This window comes from Echinops telfairi, unplaced genomic scaffold, assembly GCF_000313985.2.
Source record: "Echinops telfairi isolate 266 unplaced genomic scaffold, ASM31398v2 ScPeMD7_7410;HRSCAF=8448, whole genome shotgun sequence".
Classification (NCBI taxonomy): domain Eukaryota; kingdom Metazoa; phylum Chordata; class Mammalia; order Afrosoricida; family Tenrecidae; genus Echinops; species Echinops telfairi.
The window spans coordinates 20,179,846-20,200,438 of record NW_022111310.1 but is presented as its reverse complement, the minus strand read 5'-3'; the positions used below and the strand labels follow the sequence as shown (position 1 = coordinate 20,200,438).

Sequence of the window (20,593 nt, the reverse complement as noted above, 5' to 3'; positions counted from 1 at the left end):
CTGGAGGGTGGAGGGAGGGTGGGGTGGAGAGGGGAAAAAAAAAGATCTTGTGCAGCAGATTTACTTAATGTAAGTAAGATACTATTATTACCCCATTTTATATCTGAGGCAATGGACATAAAAAGGTTAAAGAATTTGCCCAAGACAAATTCAAATCCCAACTCAGCTTGCTGCCATTGAGTGGATTCCGACTCAGCAGCCCTGAAGGACAGGGTAGATCGATCTGCCCCTGTGGATTTCTGAGACGAACTCTTTCGGGAGTAGAAAGCTTTATCATTGTCCTGTGGGGTTCTGACTGGTGGCTTTGAACTGCTAACCTTGCAGTTAGCACAACAACGTGTAACCCATATGCTGGCAGCACTCATAGCCCAAACTCTTAACCACTGTACTATCGTATTCACTGCCATCGAATCAGCTGCACCTCATAGCGACCCTATAGAGAGTTTCAGAACCTGCAAATCTTTATGGAGTCAGATAGCCTCTCTTCCTCCTGAATATTATTGCTCATTAAATTGTATAGATGCCCAATTGGAGCCTGAAATCTTGTGGAGCACAATGCAGGTGCTGAATTGCACTGACCTGTGGTTGGGCACAGACAAGCGCCCAAGACTTTCTTGGCCCCACCTATGCCCACTAGGTGAGAGATGACATGAAGACATTAACTTTATGCACCTGCCTCCCTCCTTGAAACTTTCTGAAATAGAGTGCCAAGAAAAGCTACCTGGCAATTTTCTTTATGGGTCTGCTCTTGTATTTAACAGCCCTTCCTGTTGTCAGATTACAAGCCGGAGAAGGTCAAGGACCATTTCTTTTATTGTCTCATTCCCCAAGCTCAAAGAACTAAGAAAGTGACACACATTCGGTTACAAATGGAAGAGACTGACAAGCTCCAACACTGTCATTCGAACACCTTCTCTAGGAGGCAGCACAGTACCAAAGAAACGTTTTGGGGAAAAAAAACAATTAAAAAAGAAAAGTTTTGACTTTGGCGGTTAGAAGGACAGGTGTTCAAATCTAACGGTCTGCCTCCCTAGCTTTGGGAGTTTACCCTTCACTGGGCATTGGGGGTAGTAACCCGTTACTCTTTAAATGGCTTCAAGGATTCTTTGCAAGTTGAACCTGCTAACACTGTCATTTTACAACACCCCCTGGGAGGCAGCACTGAATAAAATAAAAATTTCAACTTTGGGGAATTCGAGAAGGGCAAATCTCCCCACATGCTTTCTTGCTGGCTCAGGGCGTTCCCCCTTAGCTGCACCATCCCAGGAATAACCCATCACTCGTTAGCTTGTCCTGGTGATGAAGTGGCAAGAGGCCGATGTGTGCTCTCAAAGTCAGTTCTCTTCCTTTTAATGCCTTTCCGTTGAGGTTTCTTAACACATGGGATTCCACATGGAATTGGGTAATAAGCACCCTTAGGATGTCTTGAATATGACCACCCTAATTTCTTTACTTTAGCTATACTTAAAAACCTTGGAACCGTGTGCCGATCTTACTGACCCAACCTATTTTTAGAGCTTTTATCCATTTGTCCAAATGATTCTCAAACTCCTCAAAGTCTCTGGAAAACAACGGCTATTTGGAAATGAATGACAGCCGTCCTTTGGCTTCAAGAGAGTTTATTCATGTGGACCACAGACACACTCCATTGCGCGTGAAGAGTCGATGCTTTCCATGGTTATCTGGAAGCAAATTGAAAAGCAGACAGACATGGATCCAAGCACAAGGGTAACAAATATGAACAGCCAGAGAAATGAGGGGAAACAAGGCTTTCAGTTCATCCAGTTAGTAATCCCAGAACTCTTCTTTTCCCTTCTCTTCTTAACTTTTTACCCTGCCTTGCAGTGCTTGGCCTTGGTACTTACTGGAAGCTAGTGAGTATCCATTGATGATTGTACTATGGGAAAAACAGACATAAAAGACAAAAAGGAGAAAAAATGCACTGCCATTGAGTCAATTCCGATTCATAGCAAGGCTATAGAACAGACTCTAACTACTGCTTTGCTCTTCCCTGGCTATACATTTTTACGAGGACAGAAAACTTCTCTCTGCTAAGGATTGGCTGGTGGTTTAGAACTGCTGACCTTGTGGTTTACAGCCTAATGTGTAACCCACTATGCCACTCAGACTCCTTGAAAAGAGAAAGCGAGGATGCCACCATTAGTAAAGATAAAAGCCCATTTACTCTTCAATTTTAAGTAAAACCTTGGTTTGAGAAAAATAATTTCTTTCTAGACTCTGAAACTTTCTTTCTGTACTCCAAGTACAAATGTCATTATGATTACAGTCCTGCTGCAGAAAGACAAACGGAGAAGTTAAGTGCCGTACAATAAATAGTGGAAATGGAATTCAGGCCTGAGTCTGTCTGGCAATAGAAGCCAAACTTGCATGTTGCTAATATTAGCTTGATTTAGACATTTGCCTTGGCATCTACATATCAAGTCTGTGAATTGTGTATTGTCTTTGTGAAAAGTGAAAAACAAAAAGCACAACCCATCAGGACTGTGGGGATTAATGCATTCTAGAGCTATTAGCCAGCTGGATCGCAGGGCCATCCAGAGCAGTCAGACGGGTAGCTGTTACAGGATTCACTTGTGAGTGAAGAAAACAGCTTTTCTTTGAAAGACCAACAAGAAATGCTCTGCCGATTCTGTCTACCAGGGTAGACAGTACCTGATGGCTTCTCTGGATGGCAGTCTCCTCAGACACTTGACCAACACCACAGCGCCCTGGTGGCTACATTATAGTAGATTGTCCTGAAACCTGGGTGAGAAGGATCCAGTTGACTTGCATTCTCCCCTTCTCTATTACTGAGGGGACAAATGAGTACAGAGGTCTGAGGGCCTTCATATCAGGCATGGAGGGGTGAAAGGAACAGAAGTTGGGAGGCTTCCTGATATTTTATACAAGGTTGTATAAAAGATCCCAAGTGTCATTTTTTTCTCCTAAATCATCCAATTTTAGAATTGGAAGAGAACTGAGAGGCCATTTAGTCCAGCTCATTTACTTTATCTACTTTAGAGTAATTTTTATTGATTTTCGTCCTCATTACTAAAGCAGCATATGCTTATTGTAGATAATTTTAAAAATAGAGATCACAAAGATAAGGGAGAAAATGTTTCCGTTATCTTACTCCCCAGATAAAGCCTCTATTAAGCATTTGCTGTATTTTCTTCCTTCTCTAAGTACATATGCATGTAAAAATTGCACCCTTCTTTGAATTATTCTGTAATAATGTAATCTGTTTTTTTCCAAACGTAACAACATGTCATGGATATATTTTCATATGGCATCATTTTCTTCCATAATATTCTTTTAAATGGCTGTAAAATAGCTCATTGCATCATTGAACTATAATTGTTATTGCTATTTCCATACCATTGGATATTCTAGTTGTTTCTAAATTCTTGATAATACAAACAGTGCTGCTATATTTATCCTCATAATCTAATCTTTGCGGACATCTATGTTGTATGTTATTCTTACATAAAAGTTTCATAGTGATTCTATCACCTTCAGTTTACAGAAAGAAAGCTAAGGTGCAGGTGAGGCATTTAGTTATCCAACTCTATAAAGCGAGTTGTTAACAGAGCTAAAACTAGATCCCAAGATTCTAGATATTTATTCTATTTAATTCTCTTTACTTTCTGGTCTTGTGGATTCTCTGATTCTCCTGACAATGGTATCCTGACATTTGATGGGTTTAGATGGCAGCACACATGTCTTTTCATAAAGTCTGAGCTAGGAAACTCATTTTTTTTGTTGTTGTCTCCCTCTAGGAGAATTCCTGAGTTTTGCCGATGACTTACTCTCTGGCCTGGGCACATCTTGTGTAGCAGCTGGCCGAAGCCATGGGGAGGTCCCCGACGTCAGTGTCTACTCCGTCATCTTCAAGTGTCTGGAGCCTGATGGCCTCTACAAGTAAGACATGCTGGATAGGTGGGGAGCATGGCGCACACACGATGACTGTGCTCCTTGGGAGGAAGCATGATGTAGGTCTGCACAAGTCAGCCAAGGTTTTCTTGGCCAGCTGATGTGGACACCTTGCTGTGCTGAAGTTTATAGCTGAAGAGTGGAGGATTTTGAAGAGCCAGGGAGGCCAGAAACTCAGAATGATCCTATTACTCAGGAAGACTCTGTGGCCTAGAGAGGAGAGTGACTTACTTAAGATCACAGGCCAAGTGACCAAGGAAAGCTGCATAGTCGATTTTCTTCCCTCTCTATTTTGCTGTCTCCCCAGTGGGGTATGGGGTGACACAAAGGGGATTAGATTAGGGTGTCTATAGCGCGCGCACACACACATATGTATCTTTGTTATTAATAGATCTAGCCAGTCCCTTGGAAATAATGCCATCACCCTTCCTTGTAGAGTACATTGTAGTCCTCCTGTCCAAACTTCTGGCCATACAGGAGGAAGTCATTGTGAGATTCGTCCGTCAGTCACCGAAGGGAAATGGGACTCATTTATCCTTTGTTTCCCACCATGAGTGGCGCCATAGCTGAATACCGCCATCATACGCTCTAATATATAGCTCTACAAACCAAGTCTCCTCTTATACCCTAATGATGAAACCATAGGTCATCTCCTTTGCCAATCTAAAAAGTTGTAGTTGTTAAGAAATTTGCAGTCATTCACCACTTATCCATTCATTCACTCATACACTCATCTACCACCTAGGCATCTTTGCACCCACCTGTTCAGCCACCTATCCTTCCCCCTCACATGCACCCATATCGTTTGTGATCCACTTGTATGCTCAGTCATCCAATCATTTATTCATTTGTAAATTTCTTCCTGCATTTGTTTTTCTATGTATGCGCTCACCAATCATTTACCAGGGCCATTTTCTGAGGATTCCCCATGTCCCAATACTGTGCCAGGACTGTCCAGAGGGGAGATGGGGAATGTGACTAAGACAGGGTGCCTAGTCTCAGGTGACCTTTTATGCAAAGGTGATATGAAGGCCACAACCTATGGATTAAAATATGACTCTGGCATTTTCAGTTATGTCACTGTGGGCAAGTCAGTTTACCTCTGTGCGCCTCGATTGTATCCTTTGTGAAACAGACATCATACTATCTAAATTGTAGGGTTGTATGGGAACGGAACAGGGATGACTTTAGCATGATATCTCAAAGTGTGTGCTTGACAAATATCTGTCCCTCACCGTTTGTGGACCTCTCTCACTCCAAAAACATATTCCATCTCCATTTTCTCTCTTTATCTGGAAAGCTGCTCTTCTGAATACCGTGGCATTGGTTTTGTTTTGTTTTTTGAACACTTTGGCCTATCAGGCTCACTGGTTACACCCACTGCATTCATGCAACAGAGTCAAGAAGATCACAGTGTGCTGGGAGTCATGGCCTCTGGATCCTTACTCTGCCCTTACTGTCTTGGAGATCTTCAAGTTCAACTTTCATCTTTCTTTCACAAAACAGAAAAGCAGGTGGGGCAGCGAATGCTTGGCAAGTAGAATCCTTGACGTATAAGAGGCTAAGTGACCTCTTGCTATGGAATAAACATCACAGAGTAGGTGGTACCAGTGTGAGAAATAGCCACGGGTCCCGCAAAGATCCCTGGTGGCACAAATGGGTATGTAGGAGGCTGTGAACTGGAGGCTTGAATCTACCTGGCAGTTCAGTGGGAGAAAGACCTGACAGACAATCTGTTTGCATAAAGATTATAGCCCAGAAAATCCTGGGCGAAGTTCTACTCTGTCTCATCGTGGAGTGGTTCTGAGTTGGAGTAGATTTGAGCACTTCTAACAAGGACAACACAGTCCTCATCCTGAATGGCAAGTGACTCTGTATATTCTTTATCACTAAGCTCACCTGTGAAACTCAAGAACACTAGTAAATGCAGATCTCTTAGGTCCCTATCAACTCTAAAAATCGATGCTTATGTGGTGAAAGTGACATTGTTGAAAGAGTTCCTGATGGCTGTCTCTGGTTCCTCTGACCCTTGAATGCCACACTGCGTAGACAGATCTGACTTCAAATCTCTGCCATGGTCCTATCTACTGTAAGATGTTGAGTGAGCTTCCTAACCTTCGAGTCTCCATTTCCTCCTCAGTGAAAATGGGGATAATATGATGTCTAGGGAACCCTGGTGGTGTACTGGTTTCGAGTTGGGCTGCTAACCACAAGGTCAGCAGTTCAAAACCACCAGTTGCTCCTTGGCAGAAAGACAGGGTTTTCTACTCTAATAAATAGTTACAGTCTCAGAAATACACAGGGGAAGTGCTACCCTGTCCTACAGGGTCACAATGAGTCGACTCGATGGCAGAGAGTTTGTGTGTGGGGGGGGGCCCCCGGGGGACTTGCTGAGGTATGCACAAAAGCTCCTCCACACTCAATGGGGAACTCCTAACAGGAGCTGTTAACACTGTTGTTTCCCCTGCCTGCCATCTGTGAACCCCAAGAGAGATGGCATCTAGCAGAGAAGAACCGAGTCCTAGCAAGTGGCTCCTACCATTGAGGCAAAGTAGGAACCCTGTCTCTGGGTGATAGTGCAGCAGCTTCGGCTTTAACTGAACCAGAATACTATAGGTGCATATGGAGACAGCAAGGACATTTGTATGGGACTCCCGAAGCAATGATCACTGAGGACTAACAGATCGACTGCTGTGCTTTAAAGTGACAAATACTGGTCCCCTGTTTGGTGGCAAGGGGGTTGGTTTTACTATTGTGTTTGTTTGCTTGTTTTCCTGTTGTCGTCTGATTGGCCTTTTCTTAAACGTCTTGCTGCCTGACAACTCCCTCCCCCATTTCTTGAATTTGGGAGCCTCCTTTTTCCTCTTCGGTTTGTCCCTAACTCTGAACACGTCTCTCTTTTCTTTTGGAGATTGATTTTGTTAATGGCCTTGGGAGCGGAGCCATTCCGACCAGGAGCCAGGCTGTTGTTTGGAGCAGTCTGTTATCCCACGGGCAGCTCTCCTCCCATGAAGTCTGACTTCCTCTGTCTCGAGTTTTAAAATAGTTGCAGCAGCAATTCTTGAGCTTCTCGTTTTCTGCTTGATCGTTCCTTACCAAAATGTGTTTGTTCCTCTTGGTCCAAAAAAGGCGGTGGGTGTGAGGAGAAAGAGCGCAGGCTTTAGAGAAAGGGTGAGCTGGGTGCAAATTGTGCTGCTGCCCGTACTTATTCATAACTTATCCCAGAGCAAGCCGCTTAGACTTTGATGTAACCGCTTCTCCCGGTGGAGAAAAAACAACAGACCAAGGTCACTGTCGTGGAGTCAAGACTGACTCACAGAGACTCCCTGTGGGTTTCTGGGACAAAACTGTTTGCAGGAGTAGAAAGCCCAGCCTTTCTCTGGAGGAGCTGCTGGTGGTTTGGTACTGTGGACCATGAGGGTCACAGCCCAATGTATAACCAGTACACCACCAGGCCCCCTTTCCATTGGAAAGGAGAATCACATGAGAAATTCTGTGAACAGGGTTTGTCAAAAGGCCTGGTAAATGGAGATCTGAGGGAAAGGTTAGTTACATCTTCTTTTTTCCACTTTCCTCTTCTGATTCTCAGTGTTTTTGTTTTTCTTTTTAATCTTTCAAGGATAACCCTGGAGGAACCGTTTCCTGCAAGGTACAGGTTGAGATCCCACTAGCCCTAGAAAGAATGATCATCCGGGATCCTTGGAGGAAACAACAGGATGAGAAGAAAGGATAGGTCCAGAGGACAGTCTGAAAGGGTCAATTCGTAATTAGGCACAACTGTATACTAGTAGGAGCCCTGGTGACATAATGGCTTACTCCTGGAGCTAATTAATCACAAGATGACCACTTCAAAACCACCAGCTGCTCCACTGGAGAAAGATGAGGCTTCCTACTCCAATGAAAATTTACCGTCTTGGAAACCCACAGGGGCGTTCTGCTCTGTCCCGTAGGGTCGCTATGATTCAGAATCTACTGGATGACATTGAGTTCAGGTTGGGTTTTGGATATTCATCCTCGATCCCTGCTGTCAGATGATGTGGTGAATGGATGTAGGTGGTGCACAACCACTTCCACAGGTAGGAAATCTAGTTTGAGACCCAGCTAGCATCTCGTCTGCCTCTGCGGCCTCAGAGGAAGCACTCACGTTCGCTCTGTTCCTCCTTGTGCGCATCTTTCCGATGGAGGTGCCACTCCAGCTCAAGAACGGTGGGACTTCGTCCTTTGACGTTAGGACCCATTCCCCTCTCCTCCTTCTCCTCCTCCTTCTGGATGCCGGCCCTCCTCACTTGACTGCCTCCCTCCCTTCTGACCTACCTTGCAGGGCCCTCTCTGCCCCTCTGCCCGTCAGTGTCTGGGTTTTCCGCAGACTGCTTTGCGTGTATTTGGTTCCTTTCACCACCTCCTCTTGGACTTCTCCAGCCCTGTGTGTCCTCTTCATTTCTGTTTTGGCCTACATAGGTCCATCTTAATTTTTATTTCACTATGGTTGCCACCCCCACCCCACCCCTACACTCTCACCGCCACCCCTCTTTCTCTCTGAATTCAGGGCCTCCTCCAGCTCTGGCTTCTCTTCACCCCATCTAAGAAGGCCACATGCTTTTGCAGCGCCTTCATCCATGTAATTGTGCACAGCCCCAAGGGGTGAGACCAATTGGAGGGGTGAAAGTCAAGGCTGATTTTCTGTCCTAAGCTCACCCTGGTGTAACAAAACAGAAACATCAGCACCAGGGTACTGTTTAAATTGAATTTCCTCGTTTCTTTTATTTGTTTTGCTTTTGAACAAAAAACAAATAAATACCAGCAGGAGGAGAGGGTCCCCAGAAGGTCTGTTAGTGGGGTCACCTTCTGCTCCCTTGGGCTGTTGGAGGCCACGGATGACCCTGAACAAGGCTTCTCACTCAGATGGATGGGTCATGCCAGGCTGGGTCCCTGTGGTCCCTGCTTTTGCCTGGCCAGAGGTCTAGACATCCTCATTGTAGCAGAACCCCAATTTCCTATCAGCCAAGGAAATTTGCCTCTGACTAATCTTCACTACCTTGCCTTTCTCTCATCACGAGTCGACTGCCAAAGGACCGTGAGCAAACCTGGCAGCAACACCAGAGCTGATTCCTGGGGTGGGGGCTGGAGGGTGGGGGTTCCTTCTCATACACTCAGATCCTTGCCCAGCCCAGGCCTGTCCTCATTCCCCTTGCTTCAGCTCTATGAAGGTAATGCCAAGGGAGCCTGGATACTGTAGCCTTGTGCCAACTTTCCCATCAGGGACCGTATGCATAAGGGGGAGGCTCCTTCTTAGCAGGGTAGAAGGTTTGGAGAGAGAGAGAGGGAAAACCAAGGCTCTGGAAAAGAGAGGGTACGTAAGAAAAGGAGCCCAAGGTTAGGAGTCCTACGACCAGCCTGGTAAGTGCTCTCCCTATGGCCTTAAGCCAGTCCCTCCCACTCCTCTGAACTTGGTTTTCTCATCTGTGAAATGGAGAGGTGTAATTCTGTAGACTAAAACTTGCCCATGGACTTAGGGATGGAGATGCCAAGGTTCTGGTTCTCAATGATTCCAGGCCTTTCTGAATTATAGTAGCTAAAATAATAGCAAGTCTTCTCTGTGTGCCAGGAACCATGCTAAGGATATTCCAAGTGTGATTTTATTTCATCCTCCCTGTACCCCTGTGGATGTGGTGCTGTTATCATGATGATTTCCTTTTGAACACATGAGAAACTAAGCTCAAGGGAGTAAACATTGACTCAAGGTAACACCCGAATTGGAGATAGGGCTGGGTCGGATACATGACTATGCATTTTCTAGCAACCCTCTTACCCCATTCTCTACCCTCAATGCTGTCCATTTCTTATGCACTCAGGCATGTGGAGTTATCAGAAATACCTGGTGAGGGTATTCTAGAAGTGTCTAACCTCAAGCAATGCTGTAATGGAAACAGTACCCTGTTTGGATTCCAGAAGTTCCAGATTCCAGTCTAAGAATCCCAAGAAGGGTAGCTCATGCTTCATCTTTCTTATCTGAAGAATGGTGATACTAATAGTACTTCCGAAGGAGAACAGGTGGTACAGTGGTTATGCACAGGGCTGCAATCCTCATGCTCAGCAGTTCAAAACCACCAGAAGTACTGCAGGAAAAGACTGAGATTTCTACTCCCGCAAACAGTTACAGTCTCAGAAACCCACAGTGGGGGTCACAATGAGTCATTGACTTGATGGCAGTGAGTTTGGTATTTTGGAATAGTACTGTGTTAGTGTGGGTTGACTAGAGAAACAAATCCATAGACACTTATATGTATAAGAAAGAGCTTTATATCAAAGAGCAATTGCATATTGAGAAAACATCCCAGTTCAGTCCAGATAAAGTCCAGAGGTCCGATATTAACACATATCTTATACTAGTCCATAAATTCCTCTTTAGACTAATGCAACACATGTAATAATACTGAATGCAGGAAGATCACAGGCCAGTGGGTAGGAAGTCTTGTGGATCCAGTGGCAGTGGAAGCAGCTCAACGTTGGCAAGGCTCTCCACCAGTCCCCTCCAGCTCTCTGAGTATTTCAACGGCAGGAAAGGGATGACGGAGAGAGATGGTTTGGCCTCCAGTGAGTTATTTACCTCTGTCACGCCTCCAAATGAGGTCATCAAGCTGTGACCTGATTGATAGGATAGTCTCCACCCCTTCACTCAAGTTAACAAGAGGTTATGTAACTGCCACAAGTACTTCTAGGTTATTGCTGAAACTGGATAGTAGATGAGAAAATGTGTTGGCATTTACATTTGTCAGGTAGTTCCTTTGACTTCGCTTCCCTCCCATCCACCCACCTATCAATGCATACATTTCAATTAGACCACAAAAACCAGACAGTGGTGGGTTTTTACCTCAGCCCAACAACCTACTTTCTCTATGACCTTGGAAAAGTTTCATCACCTCTCACTGTCCCACTTGTTAATTTGTAATGTATAATCGTGATAAGGCCTATTTCATGGGGTTATAAAGAGTTAATGGCTTTAAACCTATAAAGAGCTCAAGATCGTGTGTACCGCATTGTCAATGCGAGGAGTGGTAACAAACATGGTTGTAGTGATTACATGCTTCACAAAAACCAGGGCGTGCTTTCTTGATGCTCTCATGTTCACAGCATCTCTGTGGAGCCCAAGCTAAGTCCACATCTCTGTCACTGGCCCCTTTCATCATTACTGTCCAGGTACACTGGCCTACAATGAGCCAGTCCCTTCCTCCAAGACATTGCCTCTTTTGTTGCCTCGTCCTGGGATGTCCTTCCTCTGATCCTTCCCATGGTTGGTTTCTTGTCATCCTTCAGATCCATGACTTAATCTCCCATCATTAATGGAGCCTTTCTTATCCACATTATCTATACATCCCTTCTGGACACCCCCAGGTCTATGAGATCCTCCTTATTCCCTTTATACTCACTGCCATGGAGTCAATGGTGACTCATGGTGACCCACTGTGGGTCTCTGAGACTGTAACTATTTACAGAAAGCCCAGCCCTTCTCCAGAGGTGCTGCCGGTGGTTTTGAACTGCCGACCATGCTTACAAAAACTGTAATGATTTAGTATGTGCTTACCTGTTGGTTGTCTGTCTTCTTTCACTGGAATGTCAGCTGCAGAAGGTCAGGTCTGTGTTTCATTGTTTATTCTACTCCTGTGCCTCGCGGAGCCCTGGTGGTATAGTAGGTTGAAGTTGGGTTGCTAATCTCAAGGTCAGCAGTTTGAAACCACAAGTACACCACATTACAAAAATGGGGCTTTCTACTCCCATCAACAGTTATAGTCTTGGAAATCCACTGGGGAAGTTCTACCCTGTCCTGTAGGGCTGTTATGAGTTTGAATCGACCCAATGACAATGGGGTTTGTTTTTTTGAGTTGGTTTCTAGAACAGTGCTGACATCAATCAGAATGCAACATTTTTTTTTGAATGTCAAAACAAAATCCCAAGTCAATGTAGAAATTCTGGAGATACTAATGTTTTTTCCTCCACTCATGCTTTAACCCTTGATCCCATTTTTCTGACCAAATATTCTGGGGATACCTGCTCACCACGTGTCAGATTTAGGTTTGGTATTCTAGCTCTCTATTTATTTATCATCTAATTTGATCTTGCAAACAACTCTCTAAGGCAGCTAATATTATTCTTATCTAACAGATGAAGCTACTAAGGCTCAGAGAGGTTAAGTAACTTAACCAAGACCACAAAGCTAATAAGGGTACAAGCCAAGATTCAAACCCAAGCAGTTTATTTCTAGAGCCCACACTCATAGCCATCACATTCGATCAGGAGAAGTGAATGTACATGCAAGGTGATAGGGATATGGAGAGCTCTGTAAAGGAATTTTTGGTGCAAAGATCATCCCTAGATGGGCTGGAAACAATATAGAAAACAAATGAACAGTTGTCACCAAAAAAGCTAACTTAGCCATCACCGAATTCGAAACTGTGCAGTTCCTCAAGTCTCTGCAGCACCACAAACAGTTGAATGCTGACTTTGTGTGCTGACTCCTGCTCCTCCCTGGAGACGTGCTGCCAATGTCATTTCTGAAATGCCCTGGTCCCCAGATCTTCTTTGCCAAGTGGTTTCCCAGAGTTTCAGGACTCCTGTGTATTTCTGTGAACAGGAGCAAGTCCAAGCTCCTGGTCCCAGGATGCTGTTCCGAAAACCCGGGGGCTTTAGAGCCTTGGACAAAGCACTGCTGGGCTGCTCCCTACCCTCAACCCCGCCTATCTCCCACCCCGCAACACGTGCGCGCGTGCACACACACACACACACACACACACACCTCCCGCTCACACACACTGCTTGGGCAGCACATCGCAGAAGCAGTCAGGGTCACTGCCATGGATACTATAATTATACATTAGATGAAATCCCAATGTTTCTCTTTATTTACATTCCTACCCTACCCTCTTCATTTCCTCCCCTCGTGCCAAGAATCAGCACAGAATTTACTGGAAACAGTATGGAAGTCATCAGGAGTCCTAAAGGGCTGGCATTCAAAAGGACTTGCTAGATCAGAGGATGTCTCAGACACAGAAGGTAAGTGACCTGAGAGTCCTCCTGCCTCTGGCCCTAAGAGGCTATACAGCCGTGTGCACATCATTTCTGCTCTCAAGAAGGCGCGAGTGAGGCCATCTTACAGGTCTTTCTCATGAATCTGGAGCCATGTCTCTCCGAAGATGCTGGAGACAAGGAGACGAACCCAAGTCCCAGGCCGTGGGCAGGCAAGGATCTGCTTCCAGATGAAAGAATTCATTCAACCTAAGACTAGATAGTTCCTTCCTTTCAACTCCAATGACCCAATCGGTTCAGTGTGTCCCCTAAGCCAAGTCCCGGATGTGGCCTAGCTAACTTCATAAGGGACTTTCAATTGCTATGAGGATGGATATGTGCACAGAGGAAGCCATCCTTGCCTTCTGACCAGTGCGTGCTAAGGCTGCAGCCCAGGGTTGATCCAGGACACACCAGGGAGAAAAGCCAGCAGGGGCCTGACAGCGTTTCTGTCCTGCTCTCTGACTTTTCCTTCTCATGGTGCATCTTTCTCATTCCCCTTCCTTCCTTCCTTCCTTCCTTCCTTCCTTCCTTCCTTCCTTCCTGCCTGCCTGCCTGCCTGCCTGCCTGCCTGCCTTCCTTCCTTCCTTCCTTCTACTTATTTCTTTGTTGTGTCTGTTAAATCCCCTTCCCCTCACTTCACTTTTAGGCTTGTCTTTTTGTGTCTGGGTGGACTGTCCTTCTATTGGCTCTCCCTGTGTTTGTTTCTTTCTTTCTCCTTGTACTTTTTGGTCTGTCTTGCTCGGTCTAGGATCTCTCTTCTTCTGTTGTCCTATGTGCTTCTTCTTCCCCTCACTGCCCCAGTCCAAAGGTCAATGCCTACGGGCTGGCTCTCATGTGAGCCACTAGTTGGGTGAGGCCAAGGATCCTGAAGTTGCGAAGGAAGGATCAGGAGCCTATGCTCGCTCATGCTCAGGTGGAATGTAAACTTGCCCTGACTGTGTTTCCCTGTCCTATTGGTCAAGTGCTGGGGCGAGGAGGGCAGCCTAGCAATTCAGTTCCATCTTGCGTTGGGTCACACTGACCTCTCCAAAGTGCACAATTGGGGCCCCAGAGAGAGGAAGAGCTGTTCTTAAGCCAGAAGCAAATACAGCAGTGTGTCCAAAGCCAAGAGAGGCTTGTAGAGGAAAAATAACGCTGTTTTTCAGCTGACAGACAGAGAGGCTCCTGAAACCTGCTGGGGACGCTCAGGCAGACTGTTTCTTTCCTCAAACTGTGTCAGGATTTCATCCAGGAATGGGACGCAAGCCAGGGCTCCAGAGGGACAGGGCAGAGGCTGCTCATATGAACTCACGGAAGGTGGGGGACTGAAGCTGAGGCGATGCTGGTGGACGAGCCCTGGAATACCCACGGTAGCTGCTGGACATTATCTCATAGTTGGCGCAAGCCAGGAAGAACTTTTTAGGCTATGGACAGGGTGCATTTTAATCAGCATTTTGGGATGCCCAGTCTGACCATAGTGTGCAGAACCGGCAGAGTTTGAGAGGCACAAAGGTAATTTGGGATGGGAGAAAGGGACACACTTAGTCCTCACCCATGCCGGAGCCCAAATGGTGGCCCGAGTGGCGCATTTGATGGGTCAAGGTAGAGCTACACGACCTCAGCTCAGTTCTTGACACATCTGGACACAGTTTCCTTGACGGCGGAGTAGAGGGGACCGGCAAAGGCCATGTCCTATGGTGGACACTCACAAGGTGCCTCAAAGTCATCCGGACTCTTGAGATGGAGAATTAACTGAACCAAGTGTGGTCTCTTCCCCTGTGGACCTCACAAGGGTGGGAGTCGACAGAGAAGGGACCAGCCAGGGGATACACTCCGGCAAAGCCTTCCTGAGGGAGGATGAGGATGGGGGAGAAGTGTTGCACACAGAAAGCAGAGGGTGAAAAGTCTGGAAGACCCAAGAGCTGAGAATGTAACTGGGAAAGGTGAGGGGCAGGGAGGAGAATTGGGCAGGTCAGGCCGCACCAGCCATGTCGGGGTCCAAGAGGAATCATGGAAGGCTTCAAGGGAGGGGATGGCCTATGCCTGACTTGTGGCTGCAGAGTGGATTTGACTCGCAAGCGGAAGGTCAAGCTTCTGAATGATGCTCAGAGCCGAGGAAGGAGGACCCAGAGGCTACTGGAAATGAAGTCCTGGAGGAGCCTTGGAGTGGCCAAGATGGTTTTCCCAGGCAAAGAGGAGCCCCAGAAACATGGGCTCGCTGTGGGAAGAGGCTGGGCTACAGATGCTGTCACCATGACCCCAGAGACCAGAAAAGGGGGCAAAGACTACAAGAGAGACAGATTTCACCTCACTATCAGGAAGCACTGCCATAGCGGACCTTCACAGAATTAGTACCCAAAGGGGGCAGTGGATTCTTCAGGGTGAGTGGATGGAGGGGGTAGGGCGGGGCGGGGAGCAGGAAGCCAAAGGGGACTGGGGAAACATTCAGCTGGGCTCTGTACGGAGGAGCTTACAAGAGTGGTCCATGGGTCAATGTAGTCAGATGCCGGGTGGCAGGCAGGAGGGGAAACTGTGCCTAAGCGAAGTAGAAGCAACACAAAGAAGGCCAGCTCTGGCTCATCACTGGTCCGGTATTAACAAATCTTTTGGCCGGAAATCTAGATGTTTAAGTGAAATTGTCTAATTAGCACATGCTGGCCACTCATTTAAAATGGACCAGGTTAGCCAAATGTGTAAGTCAGATCATTGCAGACCTGCAAGATCATTGATTGTGGATGTCTAAGGAAACCTGGTGACATAATGATTCAAGGCCGATCACTTACCAAGAGGTTGGCATTTTGAACCCACCCTGTGGTTCTCGGGGAAAGTACAGAAGACCTGTTCCCATACAGAGTACAGCCTGGAAAACCCGATTGGACAGTGTCACTCGCCTCCTTGGGACCTGTGAGTCAAAATCAACGTAATAGCACCTACCAACAATAAAAACCTAAGACACCTCTCAATGTAGACTGAAGAAGCAGAGGTCACTAGAGACTCATAGGCTTAAAAGTCAAACACAGCTAGGATCTAGCACAGAGGGGCCCTGTCACCCTCACAGGGTTCTTATCAGGAGATGTGAGCACCTTCTCTCTTTAGGTCACTTTGCTAGAAGGACAGTATTGAGCAGCTCAGTGAGCCCCAACTAGATTCTTTCCATCCCTACCTTTACTGCCCATCTGCCTGGGTCCTTGGACAAAATGCTTCCTCTTTCTGATTCTCAGCTTCCTCCTCTCTTCAATGAGGTGGCTTTAATGGGTTACACATTGTGCTGCTAACCACAAGGTCAGTGCTTTGAACCCACCAGCCACTGCAAGGGAGGTAGATGAGGCTTTTTATTCCCATAAAGACGTACACTCCAGAAACTCACAGGCACAGTTCTATTCTGTCCCAAAGGGTCCCTAGGGGTCAGCGTCTACCTGATGGCAGTAAGGTTTTGAGCTTAGCCAAATGAAGTCGGGGTGGAAAAGTCGTTTCCCACTTCAACCTGGAACTGCGGGAACTCTCAGAGATATGAATGGATGGCTGTAGGGCACAAGCCTTCACACTCTTCCTTCCACAGGCCTGCTTGCCCATCACTCTCCTTGGATGGGGCTGCTCCGCACACCTACACCTCCATCTGTGAAAGAAGCTGTTGCATTAGCCCTCTTGAGGTCATCACCGGAAAGGTGTTAGTAGACTGCAGGGGATCACCATTAATGATGTGGAGAGATGCAGAGGCGAGACAAAATCCAGACTTCTGACATTTTTCTTTTTGCTCTGTTCTCCTTTCCCCTACTGGCCAACCCCCTATCTACCAACACCTCTGTTCTGCTTTTATACTTGTATCACAGAATGCTAGAGTTTGGGGGCCTCAGACACTATTATTCCAAACCTTTCCTCTTTGTAAGAAAAACTGAAGCCCAGGGAAGGGATGGGGTCTGCTCTAGGTCACTCTGAGAGCCAATGTCAGAGCAGGGTTAAGCCCCAGGGCTCTTAATTCCCTGACAGTGAGAGCCCAGCGTCCATATACATGGAGCCTCTTAGGTGTTAGAGGCTGAGAGAACGGGTTTTGAGTTAGATGTTCCTAGTCAATTCAAGTCTCAGATACTTTCTGGCTACACAGGACATATATTTTCCCAGGATCTCAACTCCACATCTGTAAAACGCAGACATTACTACTTATAACATTGAAGATTTATTATGAAACAGTTCCCAAGCACACAGCAGGCAAATACATAGGAAGTGCATGTAAGACTTCTCGTCAATAGGCCTTTATCAGGAATGAGTATTAAAGGGATTCCTGACTGGCCGATGGCTCTGTCCACTGTCCACTTGTACAAATTTCTCTGTTCTTCTTGAGCATTTCCCAGCAGCCATGGCCAATTTGGAGTCCTTTTCCCCCAAATATTTGACGTAACAAAAGGTGGCTTCCCTTGCTTTTCCGATCTCATACTATTCCTTGAGCCCATCCCTAGTAGACAGAGTTCTGATCATAGAGAACCAAGACTGATAGTGTTCTATGGTTAGGGAAGATTTAGGAACTTATGAGCCCAGAACATATATCTTGGCAAATAGAGGTATTTGGTAAATGCCAATGCTCAATAATCAGTATTACGGGGTGGGGTGGGGGGGTGGGTAGAATCATTTCTTCATGTAAATATTTGCAGGTATTAACTGATCACGATGTGGTGGCATTGTCACTGGCCATGTATTGAACTCCTTTACTGCATCTGAGGCGTTGTGCCAACACCTGCACATCCACTACCGCTTTGAATCCTTGCAATGTGACATCCTCTCCAACGTACATTCATGTTGCATTATGAAGCAGACAGAGAATAGTTAGCACATGCAAAGTCTTCGTAGGGACCTAGGAGCACAATAGCTACATGTGCTGCTGAGAAATGCCAAGTTGGCAGTTCAAACCCACCAGTGGCTCCACAGGAGAGAAGACATGATGATGTGCTCTTGGAAGTTGTCCAGCCTTTTAACCGGGGTAGACATACTCTGTCTTGTAAGAATGTTATAAATCAGAATTGACTTAGCACTCCACCACCACAACCAAGGTCGATACCATACCGTTCCCCCTTCAGATCATAAAGAAACTAGAACCAAAGGGCAAACTTGCTTGTTTAAAGTTACCCAATTAGGAAGTAACAAATTCATGGCTCTAACATAAGCTTTGTGGTTCTAGGAGCCACACTTACTTTCCTCTTTAAGGTAGTAGGCCAACTGGAATTTAAACCCCTATGACCTCATGGAGCCCTATGGAGAGGAGACACCTGGTAAGCAGCTAATTCTCACGGTGGTAGAGACTGATTTGCCCATGTGGGGACGGTAAAGACAAGGGGATCCAGGGGAGACTATGATCTCTAACAGCTCGTGTATCTCTTGAGGAGGTTCTGACTCATACCAAACGTATGGGACAGGTAGAAACTGCCCCTGTGGGTTTCCAAGACTATAGCTCTTTATGGGACTAAAAAGTCCCATCTTTCCCCTGGAAACAAAAGCAGGGAGGTATGAAGTTGAAGAGATTGCAAATGGGAAAATGAAATGTAGAATGGTTGCTATGTATTGTGCTCCAAGCAACTGGTGAAGCAGGACACTCAAGGCTTTGTGACGCAGCCCAGCAGACAGTGAGAGGTTTGGAACAGCAGCAAGAAGGCCATGTTTGGGCTTGGAATGGCCTGTGTGCTTGCTGGACAGAAGATGGGTTGGAGTGGAAGAGATTGAAGGTAGGGACACTTATTATTGTGTCATTAGATGCTGTCAAATCCGTTTTGACACCTAGTGAGCCCCATGTGACAGGACTCCAGGGGGCTTCTCCACTGTAATCTTAAAGGAGTAGATGCCAGGTCTTTCTGCTGCAGAGCTCCTACCTGGGTTTGAACAGCCAACCCTTCAGATAGCAGCCAGAGCACTTCACTGTTGTACCGCTAGGGATAGTTAGGGAGAGTCTTATACTAGTGGTATGTGAGTCCTGGTGATGTGTACTGCGTTACACATTGGGCTGCTTTACCATGAGGTCAGCAACTCAAAACCACCAGCCACTCCGCAGGAGAAAGATGAGGTTTGTACTCCCAGAAAGAGTTAAAGTCTCAGAAACCCACAGGGGCAGTTCTGCTCTGTCCTATAGGGTCATGATGAGTTGGCATCGACGCCATAGCAGTGAGGTTTTCTTTTTATTTTGTCATTTTGGGGGGCTCATACAACTCATCACAATCCATACATATATCCATTGTGTCAATCACATTTGTACATTTGTTACCATTATCATTCTACTTGAGCCCTTGCTATCAGCTCCTCAGTTTTCCTCTCCCTCGTGAAACCTTGATAATTTATGAATTGTTATTATTTTGTCATGTCTTACACTGTCCAACATCTCCCTTCACCCACTTTTCTGTTGTCCACCCCCCAGGGATGGGGTTATATGTAGAGCCTTGTCATCAGTTCCCCCTTTTCAACCCACCTTCCCTCCACCCTCCCAGTATCACCACTCTCACCACTGGTCCTAAAGGGTTCATCTGTCCTGGATTCCCTGTGTCAGTGGACATGGCAGTGAGATTTTCATATCCCAGTAGTGGTAAGAGCTGGGAGCCCTAGTGGGGTAGTGACGTAGTGAGTACACATGGGACTTCTCACTGTGAGGTCAGCAGTTCGAAACCACAGCCACTCCTCAGGAGAAAGACAATGCTTTCTACTCCTGTAGAGAGTTACAGTCTTGGAAACTCACAGGGGTTGTTCTACCCTGTCCTATTGGGTAGCTGTGAGTTGGCATGGACTCAATGGTAGTGATTTTGGTTTGGTTTGGTTTGGTTTGGCAAGAGCTGATGGATCTGGAATTGGAACCGTGGCAGGAGTGGAACTGGGGGTCCTGGCGCTGTGGTTTTCTTTGGGCATCGATTCTCAACGGGCAAGCTATCAGCCTTTGTCATTGAGAAAACACAGCAGGCAATTTGTAATAAAATCATCTGGGCTCAAACTCTGACTCTACTGTTTCATATTTGGATAACTTATAAACACGTGTTTCCTTACTACAAACCAGGGCCGTTCCCTGCAACCCCATTCTGGAAGTAACACATTCTCCTCCCAAATGGGCATGCAGAATTTAAATAGAATCGTTCACAGGTCAGTTTCTGACATCTAGGAGCCCTTTATTCCTATACATTTCCCTTCATCCTTTCCATTTGCTCTAAGCTCATGGCTTGCCGTAAGCATTCATATTTATTCTCTCACGGCCCCAACCCCTCCACCCCCCTTCACCGCCCAACTTCCCTCTCACTGTCTCTTTCCCCAGGATGCCAGAAATGAAATAACATTCTTTGCGTGTTTGTTCTAAAGCTCCTGGCAGCCTTCCCGAAGACCCCTGGCTGGGTCAGAGCTGATTTGCATTAGCATGTGTGAGGCCAGGGAGAAGGGGAGCGCGAGAGGGCTGGTTTTCAAGGAGTTGCAGGAGGCATCCCTGCCAGAAAAGGAGAAGTTACTCTTTCTCCCTGGGAAACATCCACAGATTCAAAAACAAGAGAGGAGGCCAGGGAGCCATCTCCCCAGTGGAGAGATTGGTAGATGGGTGTGCTGCCTGCCTGCCGGGCTACCAGGACTTTGTCCAACTTCCCTCCCCCTTATCAGAGGCGTGCCCCCC

At 46.4% G+C, this 20,593-nt stretch overlaps 1 protein-coding gene across 1 annotated transcript in view; it reads left to right on the top strand.

The window, feature by feature from the left end:
• Positions 1-20,593, top strand: part of ASTN2 (astrotactin 2) — a 1,157,183-nt gene that overhangs the window by 1,065,474 nt on the left and 71,116 nt on the right. Inside the window, exon 20 of the mRNA XM_045296567.1 lies at positions 3,780-3,921. Coding sequence (XP_045152502.1) covers positions 3,780-3,921 — 142 coding nt within the window. The remainder of the gene's footprint in view (positions 1-3,779; positions 3,922-20,593) is intronic.